General features: G+C 52.6%; 10 protein-coding genes across 10 annotated transcripts; 4 read left to right on the top strand and 6 right to left on the bottom strand.

Annotated features, from left to right (window-relative positions):
- Nucleotides 1-182: 182 nt before the first annotated feature.
- On the bottom strand, nt 183-795 carry CkaCkLH20_07627 (uncharacterized protein; the record flags this gene model as incomplete). Its single annotated transcript, XM_038890344.1, has 2 exons — nt 183-673; nt 738-795. 2 exons carry the CDS (start codon nt 793-795, stop codon nt 183-185), a joined length of 549 nt encoding a protein of 182 aa, XP_038744394.1.
- Nucleotides 796-1,622: 827 nt separating this feature from the next.
- CkaCkLH20_07626 (uncharacterized protein) lies at nt 1,623-2,578 on the top strand (the record flags this gene model as incomplete). Its single annotated transcript, XM_038890343.1, has 3 exons — nt 1,623-1,727; nt 1,785-1,902; nt 1,959-2,578. The coding sequence occupies 3 exons, from the start codon at nt 1,623-1,625 to the stop codon at nt 2,576-2,578; spliced, it is 843 nt and encodes a 280-aa protein (XP_038744393.1).
- A 2,330-nt stretch (nt 2,579-4,908) lies between these two features.
- Nucleotides 4,909-5,586, top strand: CkaCkLH20_07625 (GNAT family; the record flags this gene model as incomplete). Its single annotated transcript, XM_038890342.1, has 1 exon — nt 4,909-5,586. One exon carries the CDS (start codon nt 4,909-4,911, stop codon nt 5,584-5,586), a length of 678 nt encoding a protein of 225 aa, XP_038744392.1.
- A 220-nt stretch (nt 5,587-5,806) lies between these two features.
- CkaCkLH20_07624 (spherulin 4-like cell surface) lies at nt 5,807-6,733 on the bottom strand (the record flags this gene model as incomplete). The annotated part of the gene is made up of 1 exon (XM_038890341.1): nt 5,807-6,733. One exon carries the CDS (start codon nt 6,731-6,733, stop codon nt 5,807-5,809), a length of 927 nt encoding a protein of 308 aa, XP_038744391.1.
- A 2,014-nt stretch (nt 6,734-8,747) lies between these two features.
- Nucleotides 8,748-10,149, top strand: CkaCkLH20_07623 (uncharacterized protein; the record flags this gene model as incomplete). The annotated part of the gene is made up of 2 exons (XM_038890340.1): nt 8,748-9,043; nt 9,102-10,149. 2 exons carry the CDS (start codon nt 8,748-8,750, stop codon nt 10,147-10,149), a joined length of 1,344 nt encoding a protein of 447 aa, XP_038744390.1.
- A 1,207-nt stretch (nt 10,150-11,356) lies between these two features.
- Nucleotides 11,357-11,974, top strand: CkaCkLH20_07622 (extracellular scp domain protein; the record flags this gene model as incomplete). Its single annotated transcript, XM_038890339.1, has 1 exon — nt 11,357-11,974. The coding sequence occupies one exon, from the start codon at nt 11,357-11,359 to the stop codon at nt 11,972-11,974; it is 618 nt and encodes a 205-aa protein (XP_038744389.1).
- A 371-nt stretch (nt 11,975-12,345) lies between these two features.
- CkaCkLH20_07621 (nadh: flavin oxidoreductase nadh oxidase) lies at nt 12,346-13,428 on the bottom strand (the record flags this gene model as incomplete). The annotated part of the gene is made up of 1 exon (XM_038890338.1): nt 12,346-13,428. One exon carries the CDS (start codon nt 13,426-13,428, stop codon nt 12,346-12,348), a length of 1,083 nt encoding a protein of 360 aa, XP_038744388.1.
- A 1,475-nt stretch (nt 13,429-14,903) lies between these two features.
- CkaCkLH20_07620 (NUDIX domain-containing protein) lies at nt 14,904-15,931 on the bottom strand (the record flags this gene model as incomplete). The annotated part of the gene is made up of 2 exons (XM_038890337.1): nt 14,904-15,801; nt 15,864-15,931. The coding sequence occupies 2 exons, from the start codon at nt 15,929-15,931 to the stop codon at nt 14,904-14,906; spliced, it is 966 nt and encodes a 321-aa protein (XP_038744387.1).
- A 541-nt stretch (nt 15,932-16,472) lies between these two features.
- CkaCkLH20_07619 (uncharacterized protein) lies at nt 16,473-18,101 on the bottom strand (the record flags this gene model as incomplete). Its single annotated transcript, XM_038890336.1, has 2 exons — nt 16,473-17,953; nt 18,026-18,101. The coding sequence occupies 2 exons, from the start codon at nt 18,099-18,101 to the stop codon at nt 16,473-16,475; spliced, it is 1,557 nt and encodes a 518-aa protein (XP_038744386.1).
- A 2,293-nt stretch (nt 18,102-20,394) lies between these two features.
- Nucleotides 20,395-22,068, bottom strand: CkaCkLH20_07618 (ammonium transporter; the record flags this gene model as incomplete). The annotated part of the gene is made up of 5 exons (XM_038890335.1): nt 20,395-20,882; nt 20,942-21,375; nt 21,425-21,551; nt 21,615-21,897; nt 21,970-22,068. The coding sequence occupies 5 exons, from the start codon at nt 22,066-22,068 to the stop codon at nt 20,395-20,397; spliced, it is 1,431 nt and encodes a 476-aa protein (XP_038744385.1).
- Nucleotides 22,069-22,525: the final 457 nt, after the last annotated feature.

Here is a 22,525-nt window from a genome sequence, read left to right as displayed (position 1 = left end):
GACGTATCTTCGCCTTTCAGTCATGTCTGAAATATCCGAAATCTCTCTCAACAAGTCAATACAGCGCCAACCATCGCCAACCATTGACAAGTCAAAGTTGACCGAGCCTATGACTACATGCACCCTTCAATCCAACTCTGGTGTTCTAGAGCTCAAGCTAAGAGACCCATAACTTGCTTCATTTACGGGTAGAAGGGGATGGCCTCAGCCTCTGCAGCGTCCCTCTTGGGGTAAAAGGGAATAGCCTCGGCCTCGGCATCAGCGCCTCGCTTAGGGTAGAAAGGGATAGCTTCGGCTTCAGCAGAATCCCTCTTGGGGTAGAAAGGGATGGCTTCGGCTTCGGCATCCGCACCACGCTTGGGGTAGAAAGGAATGGCTTCAGCTTCGGCGTCAGCTCCTCTCTTGGGGTAGAACGGGATAGCTTCAGCCTCAGAAGCATCCCTCTTAGGGTAAAAGGGGATCGCCTCTGCCTCTGCGTCTGCTCCTCTCTTGGGGTAAAACGGAATAGCCTCGGCTTCGGCGTCCGCTCCTCGCTTCGGGTAGAAAGGAATGGCTTCAGCCTCAGCATCGGCGCCCCTCTTGGGATAGAACGGGATGGCTTCAGCTTCGGCATCAGCGCCCCTCTTCGGGTAGAAAGGAATAGCCTCGGCCTCAGCGTCGGCGCCTCTCATGTCTGTAAGAATATTCTGTTAGCCAACATGGGAAGTAAATTCTTCACAAGCCCGAGAAGCATATACCGAGAGGAGCAGCTGCAGCAAGGCCGACAATGGCAAGGACGAGGTGCTGGGCGCGCATTCTGGCAGTTAAGGCTTTGATTGCTGTGTAAAGTCAAAAAAGTGTTGCTTGGGTAAGACTGAGACTGATGGGTAAGAGATGCTTCTCCGTCTCGACGACGAAGGTTCTGGTTTTGTAAGTTCACACAATTGCTCGCGCAGCACATGCAGCCGATACCTAGAGCGGCGTTAAGATGAATCAACACCCTCCGCCAATAACCGAGAGCAATCGGAATCACGGAGGATTTGCTCAGAAGCACGTCGCCATCACGCACTTTTGCGCCTTGTACTACTACAAAATTGGCTTCGCTTGGCCCAAAAGTGTGAGAGTCCGAGGACATACCAGAAAAAGAAGGTGGTAATAATCAAGCAGTGATTGGCGTGAGATCTGACAACGTACATGGAGTCCGAGGTTGCGAGGGCATATCCAATGCGCCAAGTTTCCAGAGCGGGTGCGAAGGAATATGTGGTGCAGTAGCGAGAGTTGAACGGTCAACCTGATCACCACTTAGTATCATCAAGGCAGCAAATGCGATATGCCGCGTAATACAATGCAGCCACCCTGATTGTTCTGGTCAATACCTCGCCATACCTAACGAGTACACATGTATCATCAAGGCAGGTGGGTATTTCAGTGTGAGAATATCCCTCTTTAGAGTGCGTCGTATGGAGCTGGGATGACTCAATACTGGCGTAAATGTGCAGCCGACGGCCACGCCTGCAGTGGCCACCTCTTTCTCGGACACGAAGCGTTCCCCTCCTGATGTTTCGTCAGATCCCTCGCCTCGTCCATTCTCTTCACTCAATTCTATCAAACTATTCATGATGTTGGAGAGCCATGAACCATCAATGGAGTCAGGGACGTTTGTTCGTGACGATGACCTTGATGGTACCTCAAGCAGTAGAGACGGCGCTGAAGATTTGGAAAAAGCTCTTCTGACACCGAGTCAAGGAGTAAGAGCGCGCCATTTTAGTGGCAATGATCAGTCTTACTCGTCACAAGTGAAAAAGCCTTTGTTCTGGTGGACGACACTCAACATTGGCCTCTTCATTGGTTCTTGTTTTCTGTGGCTTCAGTCGAGGAAATCACCTGGCGTTCAGGATCAATGGAGATCAACTTCTTTTTACTGTAAGTGTGGAATGATCACGATGTATGTCTGAAGGCCGTTGCTCACAACTTCCTAGCCCCGATACTAGAGCGTTTCGACATCCCCAAAATCACTCGTCTCACCAACGGCACACTCTACGACACGAACCCGCCATCCATCCTCCGCCAACGTATCGGCAAAGAGGCCGACGATGAGTGGCACCGCATCGGAGACCATGTATGGCCCTTGGTCATCGGGGAAGAAGACGTGAGGCGTTTGGGGAAAGACCCAAAGGTCGCAGTCAAGATTCCAGAGGCCCTCGGCCACGGATCCGACGCGTACATAGCCCAGACCGAGGTGTTCCACCACCTGCACTGCCTGGACATGCTTCGAAAGGAGGTATCCTACGAGCATTACTACGAGTCAAAGGAAGGGCCAAGGCCCGGAGGAGCGCAGCATCAAGCACACATCGGCCATTGCTTCGACATCTTGGCTCAGGCCATCAAGTGCACGGGAAGTGTGGACATGATCACCTTCAATTGGGTGGAGAACTGGGAGCAGCCGTTCCCAGACTTTATGAACAACAAGGTCTGCAGGGACTTTGACGCCTTGTTGGACTGGGTTAATGACCATGCGATGAGTCCAGAAGTTTTTCAGATGATGAAGACTCCTCCGCCAGGTTGGCCCGTCATGCCAGAGCCAGGCCCGGCCAGGTGAAGTCATGATAGAAAGAAGATTGGGTTCTGGTAGCTTCCTGGGATTATTGTACGGTCAAGAGCATATCGTAGACTATGAAGTACCAACTTTTAGCCACAATCATACAATTGATCTCACAAGATGTACTTGGGTATAACTTTACGAAGTGACAGCCGACATGTTTTCTCGGGGGCAACGGGTATTACTAGGGTTTTCAGTTCTGAATAATTCAGCCGAGGTCTTGGACAAACTTGCAACGTGACAACCGTAGTACAGAAAGCTTACGTCTATCCTCACACGCGAAGAACGGATGTTGGCAAGGCAGCCTGTTACACAGGTGCCTTGCGATGTTGCCGTCATCCGATAGACACCACGCGCAGAAGCTTCGATCCCAGTTCCACGCCAGGGCAACAAAACAGATATGGGCTGTTTTGAGAGTTGGATTGTGATATCGTTGTGTGGTACTCATCCACTCAGACACGCCAACGCTGTAGTTGCCCAGAGTGCTTCATTACACATCGGAACAAAACCCGACGAAGAGATGAACGTTCCGGCATAATCCGAAATCTGGAAGTAGTGATGTGGAAGTGTTACAAAACCCTCGTTCAGCGTGTCTGACGCCGCAAAGTTCTCAACGACTTTGGTGGCTAGGCTATTGCCATCAGAGCTATTCAATAGTTCGTTCGGAGATTCTACTGACTATTATATCGCAGTGTCTCTATGTTGGAATAATGCAAGAGACAGGCCACTGATTAACTATACCAAGCGGGTGTCACAGAACCGTTGATTCCAGGTCACAAGGCATGATCAGAAGGTGTTCCGAGGCTGCTTGCAGACACAGTCGGACGTGATGTGACTCAACGTCGGGAACTCCGTTGCCATGTGTACGGACGAGGGGAGGACTCGTGAAAACACCTCACGGCATAAAAGGCAATGAGTTTCTTATTGAGATGATGCGGATGCAATTACGTTGCTTTCAAATATCGCTGTTGTCTCTACCCCTTCTCCTTATTCTTAGGCGGACCTGCTCCTTCAATACACGGGTAAAAAGTAAGTAATAAGCTCGCAGTCTAGGAAACGTCTTATTAACGCAACCTTCCAGCTGAAAAGTCGCCCTTTGCATCAGACTCCACAATGAAATACTCAATCATTCTACCAATCACTCTCCTCGTTCGCACATCAGAAGCAGTCTACTGCGAGGCATCTGCCTATCTCGGAAAAGGACAAGTCGACAGATGCACAGGGCAACACTTGAAGAGAGCAAATCAGACACGCTCAGGAACGAGCCAGTGTTTCACAGCCATGAACGGTGCTTGTGGAATAGTCGCTGATCAGGAGGCCGGTTGCAATTGCACGGTCAACTTCTTCTCGGGTGGAGACTGTAATCGTACCTCTGTGGGACAACTATCATGTCACAACGTCGGTGCCGTGGCACAGGTCAACTTCGATCACTTCAATATTAGATGTGGGTAGACTTTAGAGTGTTCCACGGCATTCGATCAATTCAGACCATGGAGAATGAGTACAGTTTCTATACTAGATCATCCCTATATTCATACTGCAATCGAATCTATTTCCTGCTGTCCAGCAAAGCACCTTGCTGATCTCACCCAGCTGGCATCAGAACACAGTGATGAGTTGACTTTCGGCGGAGCACGAAGGTTCGTCTCCCCCACCCAAAACCTCAACTTTCTCCGCACCTGCAACCAAGCGAGAACGCCCACAACCCTACACAAACGCGTCTAGCTCGTCATCTTGGCATCCACAGGGCAGAGTGCCGGAGTGGTCTAACGGGTATGACTCGAATTGACTTTGATTTATCAATTCTTCGCAATCATATGGCTTCGGCCGCATGAGTTCAAATCTCATCTCTGTCGTCCAGCGGATATCTTTTGCATTTTTGCTGTCCTGGGATAGCCACTTGACACCCTCCCCACCCAGCAGCCATCTGGCAACTGAGGATAGCCTAATTTTTATAGTGATTTTGCTGATATGAGTGAGTCTGGCGGCGAGCCTCAGCTTGATTGACTCATACCCATCAATCCATGTGGTACCTGAATTCCGGAGGCCGAGAAAGCCTGTGAGAGTTTCCGAAACGGCTTCAGTACCCGCCAGCGCCCAACCCAAAAGGAGCAGTTGTTTGCGCCATCAGCTTCGACAGAGATTACCGCTCGAGACTTTCTTTACCTTGAGAGCCGTTGAGAGAATTCAAACCTTGATTCATTCCCTGACTTCGTCCACTCATGTTTCGACCCTTTCACGCCTTTCTCAGTCGAACTTCTGGTCCGAGCATTCGACGCTTCTCATCCTCACCGCAAACCCCGGCTCGCCCACACCTACCGAATCCCAGAATGCCCCTGAAGATGCGCCCCGCCACGCTGGCCGACGGGCCGGCCCTAGGCGCCGTCTACCTCTCCGCCTTCAGCGACAACCCCGTCGCAACGACGTGCTTCCCGTCCAGCTCGTCCGAATGCCGCGAGTTCCTCTCCAAGGCGTTCGCCGAGGAAGTGAGCGATCCGCGCGCTCACGTCTTCGTCGTCACGGACCCGGATCACAGGGAAGACCCGGATTTGGTCATTGCCTGGGCGAAGTGGGTGCGCCCGGCTAAGGAGGGAGAGGTGAACGTCGAGTCGCCACCGCCGAAGGAGGTCTGGCCGAAAGAGGGAAACCCGGAATTCGCGAGCGAATTCTTTGGCAGGATAGGGAGGAAGCATGCGGCGATCGTGGGCGATGTTAGACATTGGTATCTGGAACTCATCGTCTGCCGCAAGGAGCACCAGGGGAAGGGAGCTGCGACGCCTCTGCTTCGCTGGGGGTTGGAGCAAGCGGATAAGGAGGGATCGATTGCGTTCTTGGAGTCCATGCCGAAGGCCAAGGCGGTCTATGAGAAGTACGGGTTCGAGACCGTGGACTACATGGAAATCCAGACTCCGAGTGGAGGTACTATCAGCCAGGACTTCATGTTGAGAGGAGGAAAAGCCCCGGAGGACTACATGAGAGTGTTGGAAAACATCAAGAATTTGAGGTAAATGATGATTTTGGGTTAGATATATTAAAACTCGATAAATTTAGAGTAAATCGAGTTGCCAAGCGCTAATATCAAGATGAGTGGTTGGTTTCATGAGAACAAGCCAGTAGATGAAACTAATTGTGATCAAGAATACTTCTTCTATTTGTCTCATGAAGTTCCTAGACTGAACTTCCTGAGACTCGTCTTAACTATTCCTCAGAGAATGTCACAGCGGACCTTCACAAAGGCTGGCCCGACGACAGACCTTGAGCAAGAGCCAAGAGGTTGGAAACAGTTCCTACACTCGCAGGCTCTCGGGTAAAGCTCTCATTGTAACCCCACTGGGTGATGTATAAGCTATGTACCCCTTGAGCCACGATAGCATTGATGTCTGCCTGCAATGTGGCGAGAGAAGCAGGCTGGTACGGCTCCCAATCATCATAGAAGTCATGAACCACGACAGCCGACTTGGCCTTCAGGGCCGCATCCGACGGCAGGCTATCAAGTACAGCGGGCGTGAAGGGCGTGTAAGTGTTCCTGGGGCATCGGTCCTGAGGGGCATCCGGATCAGCCGTGTAGCAAGTCTCGATTGACAGGATGGCGTCGGCGACGTTGTAGAGCGCGTAGCTATCCGTGTTGACCGGGACGCCGGGGTTCAGCACGACGAAGCCCGTCTTGGACTTGGCGTAGTTGGAAACTTGCGTGTAGTACTGGACGTGAGCCGGAGCCGTGTTGACCTCGTCGAAGAAGATGCCGCTGATGGAGATGTCTCTGACGACTCCGTCCCAGTCCTCGGCCGTGGTCCATGACGAGTAGGTGTCGATGCCCTGGTTGACGATTGCGATGTCGCGAGGTTGGGGCTGCACGGTGCCGAGGGTTGAGATGTACCCCAAGGTCACGGCGTTGGGTCGGCCATTGATCTGGCCGATCCATTTCGCCCAGTCTTTCTTGATGCCTTCTTCGCTGGCAAAGGGCGGGCCGCTGTTGGGGTTGATGATGACGTTGAAGGTGAGATCCGGGTGGGCGTCTATGGCAGCAATCGCGGCATTCCAGTCTGCTGTTCCGTCATAGGCACCTGCGAGCGGGTAGACGTAGAGCGGCAGCAGGATGTCGACTGCTGCGATTGCAGGAGCGATGACTCCAAAGAGAGGGAGAAGAAGCTTCATGGTTGTTCTGCGAAGTGCTGGTTTTCGAGACGACTTGTGCTTGTGGAAGTCATCTAGCAGTTATCTCGGACTCCATTTCTTCAACATAATGTGCGTCTATTTTATAATAAACTGTTGCCTAAGAGTGAACTGATGCTAGTCATGAACGAATGCTTACGCTAAATGTCTAAGACGCAGACTCAAAGTGCTTAGCGACGGTACGCTCATTAGATCCCTGAATAATTGAACCATCCAGACCACACATCGTCGTACACTATGGCCCAAAATGGAAGGTTGGACTTTTCTGGGGTATAAGTTTCAGCCGCCTTGGTCTTGGTATTGAATGATTTGCTGATCTAAGGATGAAGCGATGCTGCAGGTCTGGGATCATTTGTGCGCGATCGAGGTTGGCTGATGTGAGATTTTCGCCATCTTCCGGCGTGCTACAGCGGTTGATACATCATAAGATGTCACAGCTGAACAAAAGTCGCAACAGGCTCGCCATGAAGTAGTGAAATCGCGCAATGTTCCCAAAGTACTTAAATAATAGCCAACAACTCACGTGCCAAGATTGTAAAACGTGATCGCTTCTTCGCGTTGATGATGTAAGTGAGTTCACAGCGCCTAGGCTTACGAATTGCTGCTAGATCGAGCTCGAGTCTTCTATCCGAGGCCCAGCTCGCCGAGAACACTTGAATCCAAACACCATATGGCATTCATCTGTATGGATGGAACACGCGGGAAGCCAGAAGAACATATTCTGTGGCCCAACGCGAAGCTGTTCACCGGTGGACAGATATGCGACACAGGTAAAGTATGATGAGTGCGTTGTCCATCTTTCAAGTGTTTTCCCCGGCTCTTTTAGCATTCAGAAAACTGTCGATTGGTACAAGGGATGCCAAAGCGGCCCGAACGCTGTAAAACAGTACGCCTCGGAACGCACGAATACTGCAGATGTGTGAATATAGATAGAAATCGGATATCGAAAAACTCCTGCTTCAGTCAGCTCGGGAATGAGTCGCAACGCCCTCTCGACAATTGCTAATCCCGAGTACAGGCTAGTTGCGGCGCAATACGGGACGGATCGCAAGATTGAGCCCGTGGAAGCGGGTCGGCGCTTCTCCTGGCCGCGCTGATCGTCGGATCGGGGTCTCGGGGGCGGAAGTGTCCGATCTCTGCAGCTTCGCAGATATCTCGCCGAGCAGACCCAGAAAGAGTGTATCAATAAGCACATTGGAGTCTACGCGGCTCTGGTAACGTCAACGGTATGCTCTATCACGTAGTAAAACAAGGAAGTGCCGAACCTTCATTCACTTAATTAAAGCACCTTGCGAATCATCGTATTGAACAGGCCTCTCAGCGTCCCATCGCTAATAACCCACACGGTGGTTAGGGGTGGGTTTCTCCCGACTCGGGAATTTCTGCTGTACCCTTCCAGCGTTTGATGCCTGTAACCGCGATCTCAATGCGATGTTATCATCGATGAACTTCAGAATATTAATCCTCCCGACTCCGTTCCACCTTTGACAGATCCACGGATATCACGCACTTTCAAAGACCGACAATCTGACACATGGATTCCCGGGCTTAGACTCGTGTCAGCCACAGCCCGGTTTCTCCCATGTCGTGGCTCCCAGAGAGCTGTGGATATCCGGATAGGCAACTCATCATGCCAAAGTGAACTGCAAAGACGTCAATACTGATACACGTAGTTTCCCGATGCACAGCCGCATGCTGCATACAGCAGTACGGACCATCCCGATATCCCATGACAGTCTCGATTGACGGCAACGGACGCACCCCGGAAGACGGGTCCCTTCTGTTGTTGTACCCGGCCAAGAGCTAGCTCTAACACTAGCACAGAACCTTGAAAGTGGTAATTTGATGCCGAGCCCGGTGGAGATGGTAGATCGTGGTTTTGTATAAAACCCTCCGCCGGCGACAATGTCGCCATCGATGTGAAGATTTAGTTGCTCAGGGGTACAACTCACCAGCAAACCAAACACACTTTTTCAACAACAGCAACATATTCAGTATGGCCAACGACCCGTTCAAAGTGGTCATCGTCGGCGGCGGCCCTAGCGGCATCACAGCAGCGCACGCTTTGCACCACGCCGGCATCGATTTTGTCGTGCTCGAGAGGCGGGAAAACATCGTCGAGGACCTCGGCGCAAGTCTCGTTCTGGGTCCCACGAGCATGCGCGTCTTCCACCAACTCGGTATCCTCGACAAACTCACGGAGATTGGCATGTTCTTAGACGACAACCGTGGATTCACCGTCGACGGGACCAATTTCAAGAAGTCTTCCGCGTTTGATTTACTGAAAGAGCAGTGAGTACACCGATTCAGTGTTTCCTCCTCAGAATGCATACTAAAACGGCGCCCGCAGCCACGGCTCAACGCCATTGGCGTTCCACAGAGCGCATCTGATTCAGGCCCTCTACGACACCCTGCCGGAAGCCGCCAAAGAGCGTTACCACACCGGCAAGAAGCTCGCCGACATCACGCCCACCGAGACGGGTGTCATCGTCTCCTGCGACGACGGCTCGTCCTACCAAGGATCGATCGTCGTCGGCGCCGACGGCGTGCACTCCGCCACTCGTCGGCAGATGCGCCGGCTGGCCCTCGAGGAAGACCAGACCCGCGAGTGGGACCCCGAGAAGCCGTACGAGACGAACTACCGCTGCATGTGGGCGTCGTTCCCGCGGCCGACCGCGGCCGGCCAGAGCTACGAGACGCAGGCGACGGACAAGTCGGTGATGTACATCACCGGAAGGGAGAGGGGGTGGATTTTCTGCTACGAGAAGCTGGACAAGCCGACGAAGGAGAGGATCTCGTTCACGGAGGAGGAGCTCGAGCAGTATGCGGCGCGGTTTGCGGAGTGGCCCATCACCGGCAGCTTGAAGGTCAAGGATGTCTGGAAAGAGCGGTTCAACGCCGGCGGAGCTGGCCTCGAGGAGGGCATCTGCAAGCACTGGAGCTGGGCCGGCAAGATCATCCTCGTCGGCGACGCGGCGCACAAGTTCACGCCTAACGCCGGCCTGGGGTTCAACAACGGCGTCCAGGATGTTGTCACGGTTTGCAACGGCCTTCGGAAGATCATCTCCGACTCGGAAGGCTCGCCCAGCTTCGAAGCTCTCGACAAATTCTTCGGAGAGTACCAGAACGACAGAACGGAGCTGTTGCAGAAGGACCTGGAACAGTCTGCGCGCCTCACGAGGCTGCATGCTTGGGAGACGACGTTCGACTGGATCATGGCGAGATACATCTTGTCGTGGGGATTCATCCAGAGGATCCTGCTCACGTACGTGGTGTCGCCGGCAATCCAGAAGGCGAAGGTGTTCGACTTCATTGGGTCCTCGGAGCCGTTTGAGCCGGGGACGTTCAAGTGGCTGCATCCGCTGCTGAACAACATTACAAAGAACCGGGCTCTTTAACTTGGGTCTTTTTCTCACTCTTGTTTGATTTGGCATTGGACAGCGGGGAGCGATTATTAGATTGCATTCATAGATCTCTCATCTCTTGCATTAGTTCGCATCATATTTGTTATTGAGCGTCAGTACCGGTGTGACTAGGCAGATCCGATCGCCTGAGCATCTCATTAATTTCCACCAAGCCTCAAAGGGCATCAAAATACTCTCAGCAGAGCAAAAACACTGAGATTTGAAGCTGTTTTTCCATGCGCAACATTGAACATTGAGTGAAGTCTGGATGATGGACTAGTGTTCCACATAACTAACATTTAGAGTGCTTACATGTTTGCTCTAGGCCGCCCAGTTCGCCCCGATCGCGTGTTCTTAGTGCCTCAGTCCAGTGGCTGGTGTTCTGTACAAAGTGAAGACACTTCACTTTCATCATTCACAGAGACTGCGCAACCCCAAGTGATGAGATGTACGTGATCCTGTCTACCTATACGACTCAGCCTTCAATTTTTTCAATCAGATGTTTGTGGCATGAATCCTTACCACCGTGTCCAGAACTCGCTCAGGCGGACGACTTCGCCGACGAATACCGCAACCAGTTCCCGAATCTCGGAGGCGTGTAAGTCAGCCCCGGAGAGAAACACACCAAGCCCAGGAACTCTGCCTAAGAGTTTGATTTCACTTAGAAGTTCATCCAATTCTGGCGATGCAACGGGTTCTCGGTACATGTTCGTCGGAAGTCGTAAGCTCCAAGAGCTTGCAAAGGATGCTGATTCGACCCTGATCGTCACCGGGAATGGCAGTGCAAGATTATGGAGGTCAGCAGCCAACAGGCCCCAAGCCCGGATGAACCGCCGAGTAAACCTGAATTGGCCGCCAAGTCCAAGGCCAATTGGCCTAAGAAGGGGTCGTCGTCACCGTGTAGGCCCCTTCACGGCCTTGGAATGCCTCCAGGAAGCCTCGAATGCGTCATCTTGCGCGCTCGCGACCCGATTGACTGGACGAGACAAAGCATGGGGGCAAAAACCTGGTTTACCGGCTTCTTTGCCCAGTCGCGATGGTTTTGGACGAGCTTACAGCCCATGAGCAATTCTCATAATATGCGAAGCAGCTCAATCTCAGACGATCAATAGATGCCTTGCTTCAACTCACCAGTCCTTGTCCCATCAATCAATGTGCCGTAGTTGACCACAGTAATCAGCCAATTCTCAAACCCGACGCGATGCATCTCTCAACATTGACACCGGCGCTCATCTTCCTCCGTCTCGCCGCCGCACAAACGGTAGTAACAACAATCACCCAGGCCCCGCCGAGGCCGACCGCCGAGCCGGAATGGAACTCGGACGACACCTTCACCTCCGCCGTGCTCAACAGCACGAACCACTACCGGGAGCAGCACAACGCCTCGGACGTCTCCTGGAACGACACCCTCGCCGACTTCGCAAACGACTACCTCGACGGCATGGGCGACTGCGACTGGGAGCACTCGGGCGGCCCCTACGGCGAGAACCTCGCAAAGGGGTACGCCGACGTGACGCTCAGCGTCGAGGCCTGGGGCGAGGAGCGCGACGATTATGACTTCGACGACGCCGAGTTCAGCGAGGAGACGGGCCACTTCACGCAGCTCGTGTGGAAGAACACGACGGACGTCGGGTGCGGGCGGAAATTGTGCGGCGACAATGCGTGGTATCTTGTGTGCGAGTACTGGCCGAGAGGAAATGTGGTTGGCCAATTCGAGGAAGCAGTGCAGGAGGAGGTGAGTCTTGGCGCGAGGAGATCGCCTGGGCTGATGCTGGCATTGTTTGTTGCTGGAGGTTTTACGATGTGGGTCACGGCATAACGCGAGGATTGTGATAAACGCAGAAGTGGTGCAGCTAGATGACGGATGATGAAGCTATCGTGATGATGACGCTAGCCGTTTCGGGAAATCTGCAAAGGGCGGCGTGGTCGCTGGCGAACTTTTTCGGCAGACATGCACTGTCGTTTATAATTACCATTTATTTAGCACTTCTCAATGATGAATTATATCATGCAATGAAGAACCCAATCAATGGACGAGTCATTGAGAAAGCACAGTAGTATTGAAACGACGTCAATGGAACTCACGAGCTTCGCCACCGAAAGTTACCATTCTGTGATACTCTGCGATACTCTGTATGTCTAGAGTAAATATGAAGCAATAAACTTCTAAGTTATAACACGATTTTCTCTCTAGTTGTCGGCTACGAACCCTTCCCAAGTTCTCATGTAGTTGATAAAGTTGTTGCTCAGCCCTTGGCTCTTGAGGTAAGACTCCGGAACCGGCAACGGGGGTGACTGATGTTCTGTGTTCTGCATCAAACGCTTCGGAAAGTCAGGCTCCAGAGTAGCAGCCCTACCAAACATCACGAAATCACAACCCCCCTCCAGAACCGCAACAGCTTCTTCAGCATTCATGATCTTCCCCGAAGCCCCGATGCGGACCGACGAGCGTGGTAGATCCATGAACACGCTCAGAAAAGTGAGTCCCTTGAACGGATCCTCCTGAGTCACCTTCTTCCAGTCCCAGACAGCCAAGTCCACGTAATCGATCTCTTCCTCCCTGACCGCTCTGGCGAGAACCTCCCACATCTCGGTCAGGGGCACGCCATAGCGCTCGAGTGATACGCGAAGGCCGATCTGAAAGTCCGGCTTGCACTTCTCGCGGATGCCGCTGATGACTTCGAAGAGAAACCGGGAGCGGTTCCCCAGCGAACCCCCGTACTTGTCGGTTCGGCGGTTGAACATCGACGAGAGGAACTGCATGGGCATCCAGCCAAAGGCCGAGTGTACCTCGACGCCATCGAAACCAGCCTCTTCCGCTCTCTGAGCTGCGGCGATGAAGTCGTCGCGAACGGCTTCGACTTCCTCGAGCGAGAGTCCGCGCACGCCGGCGGTCGAGTCGTCTGATGGCCCGACGCGGTCGCGGACGAACTCGGGATTGGCCCGGTGACCTCCGTGGTGAATTTGAACAGACGATACAGCGCCGTGGCTCCGGATGACGTCGGCTACTCGTCGAAGGCCTTCGAGGTGGCGATCGTGGTAGATGCCCATCTGTCCTGGGAACGCCTTGCCGGAGGGATGGATGTTGGCGGCACAAGTCATCACCATGGAGAAGCCACCGGCGGCGCATCGTTCGAGCCAGTTGACCTCGTCTTCTGAGACTGTTCCATCGTCATGGCACTGCCAGTTCGTGAGCGGTGCGAGGAGAATGCGACTTTTCAAGGCCGGACCGCGCTTCAGTGAAAGTGGTGCGAATAGATCTTGAGTCTTCATGGTGAGCGAGTGTTGACAAAGCTAGAGATGAGGATCGACTTGAACCGGGCTGAAGCTACTGTGTGTTTTATACGAGAAGTGTTTATGCCTCGGTGGCCTTTACATCCTGCTTTATCATCTTCTCGGACGACTAGAGACTCGGCGCGTAAGGCCATGGCCCACGATTCAGGCCATCTGCCAGGGCAGGTCGACCTATCCCTCAACTCGCCTGATTTCTATGTTTTGACAGTTAGCTGACAAATTCAAGCGGCTGCATAGTTCTATCAAATACTATTTATGATCGTGGATCGAGGTTGTGGATCTTATTGAGATATCCCGAGTCTCCAAGTCGAACGGGTCCAGGCGTCTCCAAGTCTCCAAGTCTCCAACTCGCTGTAGTAAATGCCGCTATCACTCTGAATCGTCTTGTTATGTACATATGTCGCTAACGGCCATGGTTTCTTACTTCATCGAAGTTTTGTCACGGATTCGCGATTTGGGTGGGAGTTTTAGGTTCTTTGTGAATCGTGCCCCCGCAGCTTCCGATGCAGATGCGACATGCCAGCGGCGTCTTCGGTCGGAGCTCAGTAGGCGGGCCCCGTAACTGCGGCCGAGAGAAAGAGAAGTTGCCGCAACACAGTGTTGCAAGTGGTTTATTTCGAAGTTGTAGCCGATAAGACACTCAAACTCGACACGATCACAAAAAACGGGGAGCACGCGGGGTCCAGCGCCGAACAGAATTCATACCTCTTGTCCGGCTTGAAGGGGGCTGTCCCGTTGTCCTACGGCATCGTCACCTATGTCACGTTCCATCTGTATCTCGAGGAGCAAGTGGCAGGAGCTGCATTGTACAGCAACAGCGCGTTGGTGGAAGACGAATACGTGTTCTGAGAGGTGGTATGCGTGTTCCATAGGTGCTCCAATTACCTTCTTGACAACGTATTGTACATCTGCTTCCTTCAGGTTGTATATCGATCTCTTCCGGGACGAGGGGAATGGCGAGCACACCCTTACTGGCGGATGACTGTTTGCTCACACGAATGCTAAGATGCAGAATGGCCAGATTCCGGATGCCTTCAGGACGGGGAACCAGTCCGAGAGAAGACCTGGAGGGTTTGGCATACACTTTCTTGACAAACATTCAGGATGATGCCCTGCGGGAGGCCGGCCCCAATAGTGCCGCGTATGCCAATGAGGTGAGTAGATGTGTGACCTTTGGAAAGGTTCCAAGGACTGACGTGAACATTGCAGGCCGACCCTTATCAGGATAACTGGCAAGACCACCTTTGGTTCTCTTGTATCCGATCCTACTTGACATTCGTGATAAATGGGATCCTCAAGGCGTGTTTTATGACGACGCGACTCCGGGCGCAGAGGTGGGAACAACTGGAGTTCGGCTCGAGACTCTGCAAGAAGCTCTGAGATATCCTCTCAAAAATATGAATTCGCCGACGTTATTCTATCATAAAGTATGTGACCAAAGCCCATGTTCGTATCTAGGCTGTGTTTCGCTCTGGAGATGTAGGGATTGGCAGATGCCTTCTTAACCTCGACACAATTTCCACATAATCTTCTTCATTCTCCGACGTGATGATGTTGTGTCGGATGAAAAAGTCGAGCATAACCAGCACACAGTTGGGCTTGAACTGTCCTTCCAGCATTGCCTTGTTGATCTGCGCAATTGTCATGAGCTTGAAGCCGGACACCTCGTCGTCTCCCGGCTCGGGCTCTATCGTTTCGGGCAGCTCGAGGTCATAACAGTACAGCACCGTCGGGAAGAAGGTGCCCTTTGTCTCGTTCATGCTGACATACGTCACGGCCCCGACTGCGCGCGCATTCTTGTTGACGAATTCGACGGGAAGTGAGGCCTCCTCGGTGGCCTCGGCGACGATGCAATCGAACGGCGAGTCCTCGGCCTTGACTCCTCCCGCGACTGTCGTGTCCAGCAGGTCCGGGAACGTGAACAAGTGAGCGCTGCGCCGGGGGACCCAGATCTTCATGCCCTCGGCAGTGTTGACGTAGGCGGTCATGTGCGCGCCCCGTGAGGATATACCAAACAGCGGAGCCGTGAAGCGTTCGATAGAGACGAAGTGGTTCGCGCCGAGAACCCGGAAGGGCTCGCTGTGTTTGCCGCTCAGCGTCGGAAATTTGTCTGAGAGGTCGATGGCGGCGTCTACTACGCGTTGTATCGCAGCGGTAGCTGCCTTGCCCGGGTCCTTGCTGTCCTTGGCCGTGGTGTCGAGGAGGCGCACCTTGCGCTCAACGTGGTCGATGTCGAAGTCTGAGGTCCAAGGCAGACGCTCGACAGTACTCGGGAGCATGAAGCCATGCGGGCGGGGATCTTTCGGGAGCAGTAGTTTGTACAGAGAGTCGAAGTTGAAGTTGAGAGGGACGCTGAGAAGATTGTTAGCTTGATGAGGTGGTCTCTCTTGAATGAGGCGGGGTACTTGACTCACTTATCGACCTTGTTGATGAGAGGGAGGAAGCTCTTTTGCTTTGGCAGAGCCTTTGGCTGTGAGTCCATGATGAGTGATTGTTGTGATTGTGAGATGAGGATGAGGAAGACCCAATGTGATGAGGGTACGTTGAGCTGGTCTCACCAAATTGTGGTGATGGAAGAGCAACGGCGTTGACTCAAAGTGAGAGAAGGGCACCGAGAATGGCTACGTACCTTGACCCGCTTCGGCTTGCGTTCATCGGGGCCGTGGGACCCTCTGATTTGGCGGATGAGCCCCCATTCCTGGAATCTCCGTTCGAGTGTCCTTTTGGCGATTGTTTTTCCCGTCCGCTTTTGGAGGGAGGAGTGAATATGGTTGATCGAACGTCCTTGATTGAACGCGCTCACAAGCCGCTCTTTTTGAGCCTCCAGATCATTTTTAGGGCGGCCTTTAGCTTTCATGGTGAGCATTGAAGTGCTGCGAATCGACGAGGCGATTCATGTTTTGGCGGAGTTGTGTCGCAGGTTCATGTCCTCCTCTCCCCATTTTTCGCTTGTCGGTTGTTCCACGCTTGAGCCAATGAAAAGAGGCCAGTGGAGTCGCTACTCATCTCATCTCATCTCATTCTCACTCACCACTCCTCTTCGTTGTTTCCGACGATGAGACGGGTGAAGTGAGCCGCGGATCAATCACCATAGGATCAATCGGCTGAGAGTGTGCGGCAGACTGCGCATCCCCTGAGTGAGCATCCCATATTGACTGAATCACATTTGCAACCACAGCCGGCAGCTGTGCAGCAAGTGGTTCGCACGCCTGCGTCAACAGGTCCTGGATCATGTCTCTGTGTTCAGGTGACTGAGCGCAGGATCCCGCCATCAACATCGGCCACATCATCACTCCAAAGCTCTCATGGCCCTTGGGGACCAGTTTCAGCTCTTTCATGAAGGACTCGAGACAGTCGTCTCGTCTCGACGGCTTCCAGAATGTCCCGTCGACCGGCGATTCGTAGAGCAGCAGCAGCATGGCCAATCGCCACAACGTCCACACCTGTCGAACGCGCTGGCCGGTCTTGGGCAGCGCAGGCTCCCAAGACATGATCTGCATCTCGATCGCCGAAAGCTGTGCAATCCGAGCTTCCTTATCGACCACGGTTTCCGGCGTGGCCTGAAGGCGAGCCAGGTGTGGTATCGTCAACAATCCAGTGATGAATGGGGTCTGGAAGAGCCCGCACTCCTCGCTCAGTTCCGATGCCGTGGCTCTGTTCTCGGCTTCCCAAAGATGAGAGCAGAGTGTAGGCATATCCCTCTGTCGGACCAGCTTCGTGGCAGTCATTGCAGTCGGGAGCTCCACGACTGAGCTATCGATGCGCAGATACATGCAGACTCTGATGAGATTCCTGTACAGTTTCTGATCCATGCTCAGTCGCGCAGAGTCGGGCATGTTCTGGAGGACGTGACTTGCAAAATCGACGTGATTGCTGCTCGAGTCGCCACGCGTCGCTTCGGTCAGAGCCAGCACGAGGCTTGCGGCGGTGAGGCACTCGGGTCGATCGATCTGCGACCCATCTACGCTGAGAGCTACACGGCTGCGCATTGCGGACAAGGCTTTGGAGTAGCACATGTTTGCGAGTTTGAGTGCGTGGCTGCTGTCGGGATTGCTCAGCATGTATTGTAGACTGCTCATCGCTAGGGTGGATCGCAGGACAAGGTCGTCGGTGAGTATGAGCGGTACCAACGTGCTGACGTAGAGTTGCGTGTCGACATTATCCACAGACATGGAAGGCAATGACCGCCCGATGAAGTACTGGAAAAGAAGTTGAAAGTCCGTGTTGTCAGAGTTCAATGTGGACTCAAAGACAAGTGGTACGTGTGAGAAAGTCGGCGATGCTTGAATATGTCCTGTGCCGCAGTTGATGTCTTCGGGAGTTGTCTTGTCTGCTGCTTGTAGGGGCGCTGGTCCAGAAAACGAAATGTTGGTGTCAAGTGTCTTCTCAGACTTCTCGGCTTCAGCGCCTGGCTGAGTTGTCGATCCGCAAACCAACAACCGTTTCCCCCGGTTATGAGCCCCGGCTTGGAGGCTCGAACCTGAGGATTCGGAACTCGAGTCCACTGCAGAGCAGGATTCCATAAGCACGCGTCAGTCAAGATCTTAACCTCTCAAGACGTGATGATTCAACTCACGAGCAAAACTGTTGACAGTCTGTGGCTCTCTCCAGTTGTTCGGCCACTCGCACTTACTGCCCTTCTTTGCGCACATGGAACATACTGGCTGTCTTTCGTCGCACTTCTTCCTTCTGACTCTGCAACCCAAGCACCCGGTTCTTTTGCGCTTGTGAGAAGTAGATTTGTCCATCGTGCATTCCTTTCGCGTCGGGCCGGTCTGCAGAACCAAGTTGGGAATACTATGCGCCACCAACAAGATCGGTGGGAAAGGATTGGAAAGGTGTCAGGCGAGCTCAGGATTGTGTGGGGAACACGAAGAGACCGAGGCAGGAGACAGACAGCCGTCGTTCTGCATTTCAGCCTTAGCCGGATGGCGACTTACTCGAGAATAGGAGCATGAAGTCGAGAAATGACCGACTGTGGACACCGGAAGCTCCGCGAAGGTCCGAGGCCATTGGCCGCCTCCGTTGGAGACACCCACAGCAGAGAGTTAAGCTCCAGACTTCGAACCCATCCCACCGGCTCCTAAAGCACGCATAACCCACAGACCTTACTTCGTGTGTACCACGTCGTAGTAGGCCCTGTTAGTCTCTTGGTGTGATTGAACGGTTTCTTTTTGCGAGTGAAGCTGAATTGACAATTCTTCATGTGGAGGTAAAGGTAAACATGAATGGATGGCTTACGTAGACCAGTCGTATCTTGTCCATCATTGGCAGTACACGTCATTACTTCTTTGGGGGCTCTCTTGCGATAGGACCTCGAAAGGAGTATCTCGACTATTCTCAGATCAAGTCCAACGCTTGAGCTGCTTGCGGACTTCCGCAACCTCTTCCGCTAGGTTAGATACGATATGTGTACTTACCGTAGCTTGGCTTACAAAACTTGTAACAACCACTAGTAACTGCAAGACAAGCCCATACAAGCCCACGCACCTGAGCCCCTGCATATGTCTGTACAAATTTCAAGGTTTCATCCCTTTTTCCCTAAGTACAGGATGATTACTGATCGGACGCGCATAGTTCTCATTGAAAACCGTGGGCTCGTTCCTGCGCTGATGTTTCCGTTGAATCCAACGTCCAAGCCCTGTGGTGCGATGGGGGCTCGGTGAATTCCAGCCCGAATGAAAATGCCGAACCGGATTTTCCTCTGGAGGAACTTCAATGAAGCTCTCGCGATTCTACTTCGACACGGCTATGTTCAGTATGGAGAACTTAGGATGGTTACGCAGCAATTACGGCCGAAGATCTAGAGAGTCTTGGCTGACAACAAGGTCGTCTCGTTCGTTCGAAGGTATCCCTGATGATACTGGGAACCGGTTAAATTGTTAAATTGCTCAATTTACGGTCCGGCCTCTGGAAGAAACGATTCAATGTTGTGGCATGACTTTGAGTATGCTGGAAGCATTGCAACAAATACTCTCTCAGCAACAAAGGCCATCATATTATGACGATGCCTACGACATAGATCTTCACCTCAATTTCATTTTTGCTTTTGAGTAGAGAGATGCCAGACCAAATTTTAGTTCGTAGTAGACTCATGATCGTGATCATCAGCCCCCTAAATGCCCGAAGCCCCTGGGAATAGGCATTCGGACGTGGGCTTTCGGCTCCGCTGTCATGGGTACAGACCGGTAGCTGTAACGAACGAACTGGGCTAATCGGGTTTCTCGCAAAACATCAGCGAACAACTATCCCGCTTTTGGTATGTTAAGCGCCAGTCGTCGCAACTACGTGAAAACATGGAACCGTTACGGAGTAACTCCGACTGGCCAGTAAAAGATACTTTCTCTACCGGTAGGACATTCCGAGAGTAAAAGTCATCCCGCTACACGAGTTCATTTCTATTCCTGGTTAGATATCCCAGAAAATTAGTGATCAAGTGACAAGGTGGTAGTGGTAGTGATGGAGGCAGTGAACGGTGGCAAGACTTGGGGCATATCACATATCAGAGTGCACAACTTCAAAGGCGTGCTAACGACACTTGAGAAGTATTCACATGGAGAACGCAATCATAGAGAATTGTAATCCTCTGATAGTACCATGGGCAGTGGCCTGACCCAACATAGTTTCTAAGAAGATGCCGACGTATATCCTAGAAGATAGGATTGATGTGTCGAATGTCTCCCACATACCCACAGAATAAAACCTTTGCGTGTTGCCACCCGGAACAGATTTACCGGCAATAACGGATTATCTCTTGGCAAGAGACATTACAAGAAGACTCATTGTAGCATCTCCAACGCTAGATCGGTGCAAACCTGATCCGACTCAGTTGAACTTCGTGCTGGTCTCTGCATGCCGAAAGCTAAAAGCCACGAAAATGTATAATTTGCTAGGAGAAGTGATCGTTTCTATTTTCTAAGCAAAGGTCCAAAAAACGACTAATTATTAAGCACTCTTTGACACGCTCGTCTCCCTAGGAGACGCTTCAACGACTTGCCCGTTGTGGATAAGCAGATCTCCACTGTCGTAATCCGAGATGGCGTCTTCGATGTACGCGAAATCGAGCCCGCGAATCTCATCTTCTTCGGTAGCGCGGAGGTGCATTCCGGGAATCTTGTTGATGGCGAAAAGCAAGATGCAGGAGACGAAAAAAGACCAGGCGGCGCAAGTAGTAGCACCAGCGAGCTGCAAACCGAGTTGACGCCAGTGACCATTCCACCAGCCTCCATCGTAGGTGTTGCTGACTCCATCGAGAGCAGGTACCATCTTGTGAGCGAACAATCCGGTCAGGATATCTCCCACGAATCCACCGACCCCGTGGATCGCGAAGATGTCGAGACCGTCGTCGACGCGGAGGAGGTACTGGTACCGGACGGTGAAGAAGGAGCAAACGGCTGTAAGAACACCGACGAGAGGCGAAACATATACAAGGACTAAGAAGTAGTGAGTCAGCACATTGTCTTGTTTTTCTATATGTCGTGTCATGACTTACCAAATCCGGCTGCTGGGGTGATGCCAACCAGGCCAGAAATGATTCCGGAGCAGAAACCGACCAGGCTGAACTTCTTAGTGTAGAAGTAATCGAGAAGGACCCATGTTATACCGCCGCCACACGCAGCAAAGTTGGTGTTGACAACGACGTAGATGGACCGCAGGCTGAGGTTGGCTGTGCTCGCACCGTTGAAAGCGAACCATCCGAACCAGATAAGAATGGTCCCGAGAACCATCAACAAGGGGTTATGTGGTTTGAAGTGAGGCGCGTACTTCTTCTTTGTCGCAGCATCATCGCTAATGCGGGGGCCAAGCATCATCGACCACGCGAGGGCGCCAAAACCACTGGCGATATGGACGGGGCCAGAGCCAGCGAAGTCGTAGAGGCCGAGCTTGTAAAGCCATCCACTGGGATTCCACTCCCAATGTGCCAAACTGTTGGTGGTCAGTGTTCGTCTTGAAGAGAGAGATATGCAAAACTAACACATAGTAGACGAAAGTTGTCCAGCAGAGAATGAAGAGCATGCTGGGCCAGAGACGGCCGCGCTCAAGCATCGCACCGGCCAAGATCATGGCAGTCGCCGTGACAAAAGTGAACCCAAAGGCCGCATCTACAACCGAACGTCTATTAGAGGATGACTGGCTCACACCCGGCAAAACTTTTCGAAACTTACACAAGATGTCTGGAATGTCGGAGTTGGCGAAAGATGGAGATGCGAGGAGGTTGTGAAAGACACCAAGGGAAAGGTCGCCCAAGATCGGATTCGAAACTCGCGATTGGTACAGAGACGCGCCATAGAGCCAATACTGAAGACCGCAGGCACATGCACAGAACAACGATTGGAAGATCATCGTCAACGCCGACTTTCTTCGGTGCATTCCCGCGTACAAGAACCCGATAGCCGGCGTGATCTGCCAGCAGAAGACCGTACAGACCAACACCCAGCACAGATCGCCCTACAATACGAACGGATTAGTATGCGATCTAGTCCATGCCGAATCCGTTTCATTTTCATGAAAACTATTCACCTTGTCGTACGGGGCATTGAGGTCATGGGTAAGAGGGTCGCCGCCCGTTGGGTCGACGGCGTAGTCGGGGAACTCGGTCACGGGAATGATCTCCGCCATGTTGCTCACAATACGCCTGCAAGATTGAACAGCAAGCACGCGTCTTCCGAATTCTTCAAAAATCCAGGACGACGGAACCATCATATGTCGAACTTCAAGACGCGCAGGAACCACTTTAACCTTCCCAGCGTCCCGGTCTTACTGTTACACCTATGCTATCAAATCATCTGAACATCACTTCGAAATCAGATAAGGTTGAGACCCAGCCCGAGCCATGTCAAAATTAAGCATGTAGCCACGTTCTTGGCTCTCATCACCAACCTGATACCAGATAAGGACGACCGTCGTGATTGGCCTGGCACACCCTGGGTATGCCCCAGGGACACGACACGCCTTGCTTCAACCCAGCAAAGGCCTATCTATTGTCCGTAAAGAAGTCTGGGCATTCATGGGGGGACGAAAGGGAGACTGCGATTTAACCTGTCGTGCTTCGTGGTGCTGGAATTCAGGGAACCTA

Source organism: Colletotrichum karsti (assembly GCF_011947395.1).
Source record: "Colletotrichum karsti strain CkLH20 chromosome Unknown Scaffold24, whole genome shotgun sequence".
In the NCBI taxonomy this organism is placed as follows: domain Eukaryota; kingdom Fungi; phylum Ascomycota; class Sordariomycetes; order Glomerellales; family Glomerellaceae; genus Colletotrichum; species Colletotrichum karsti.
Note: the sequence above shows the minus strand (reverse complement) of the source record. Positions and strands in the feature narration are given on the sequence as shown.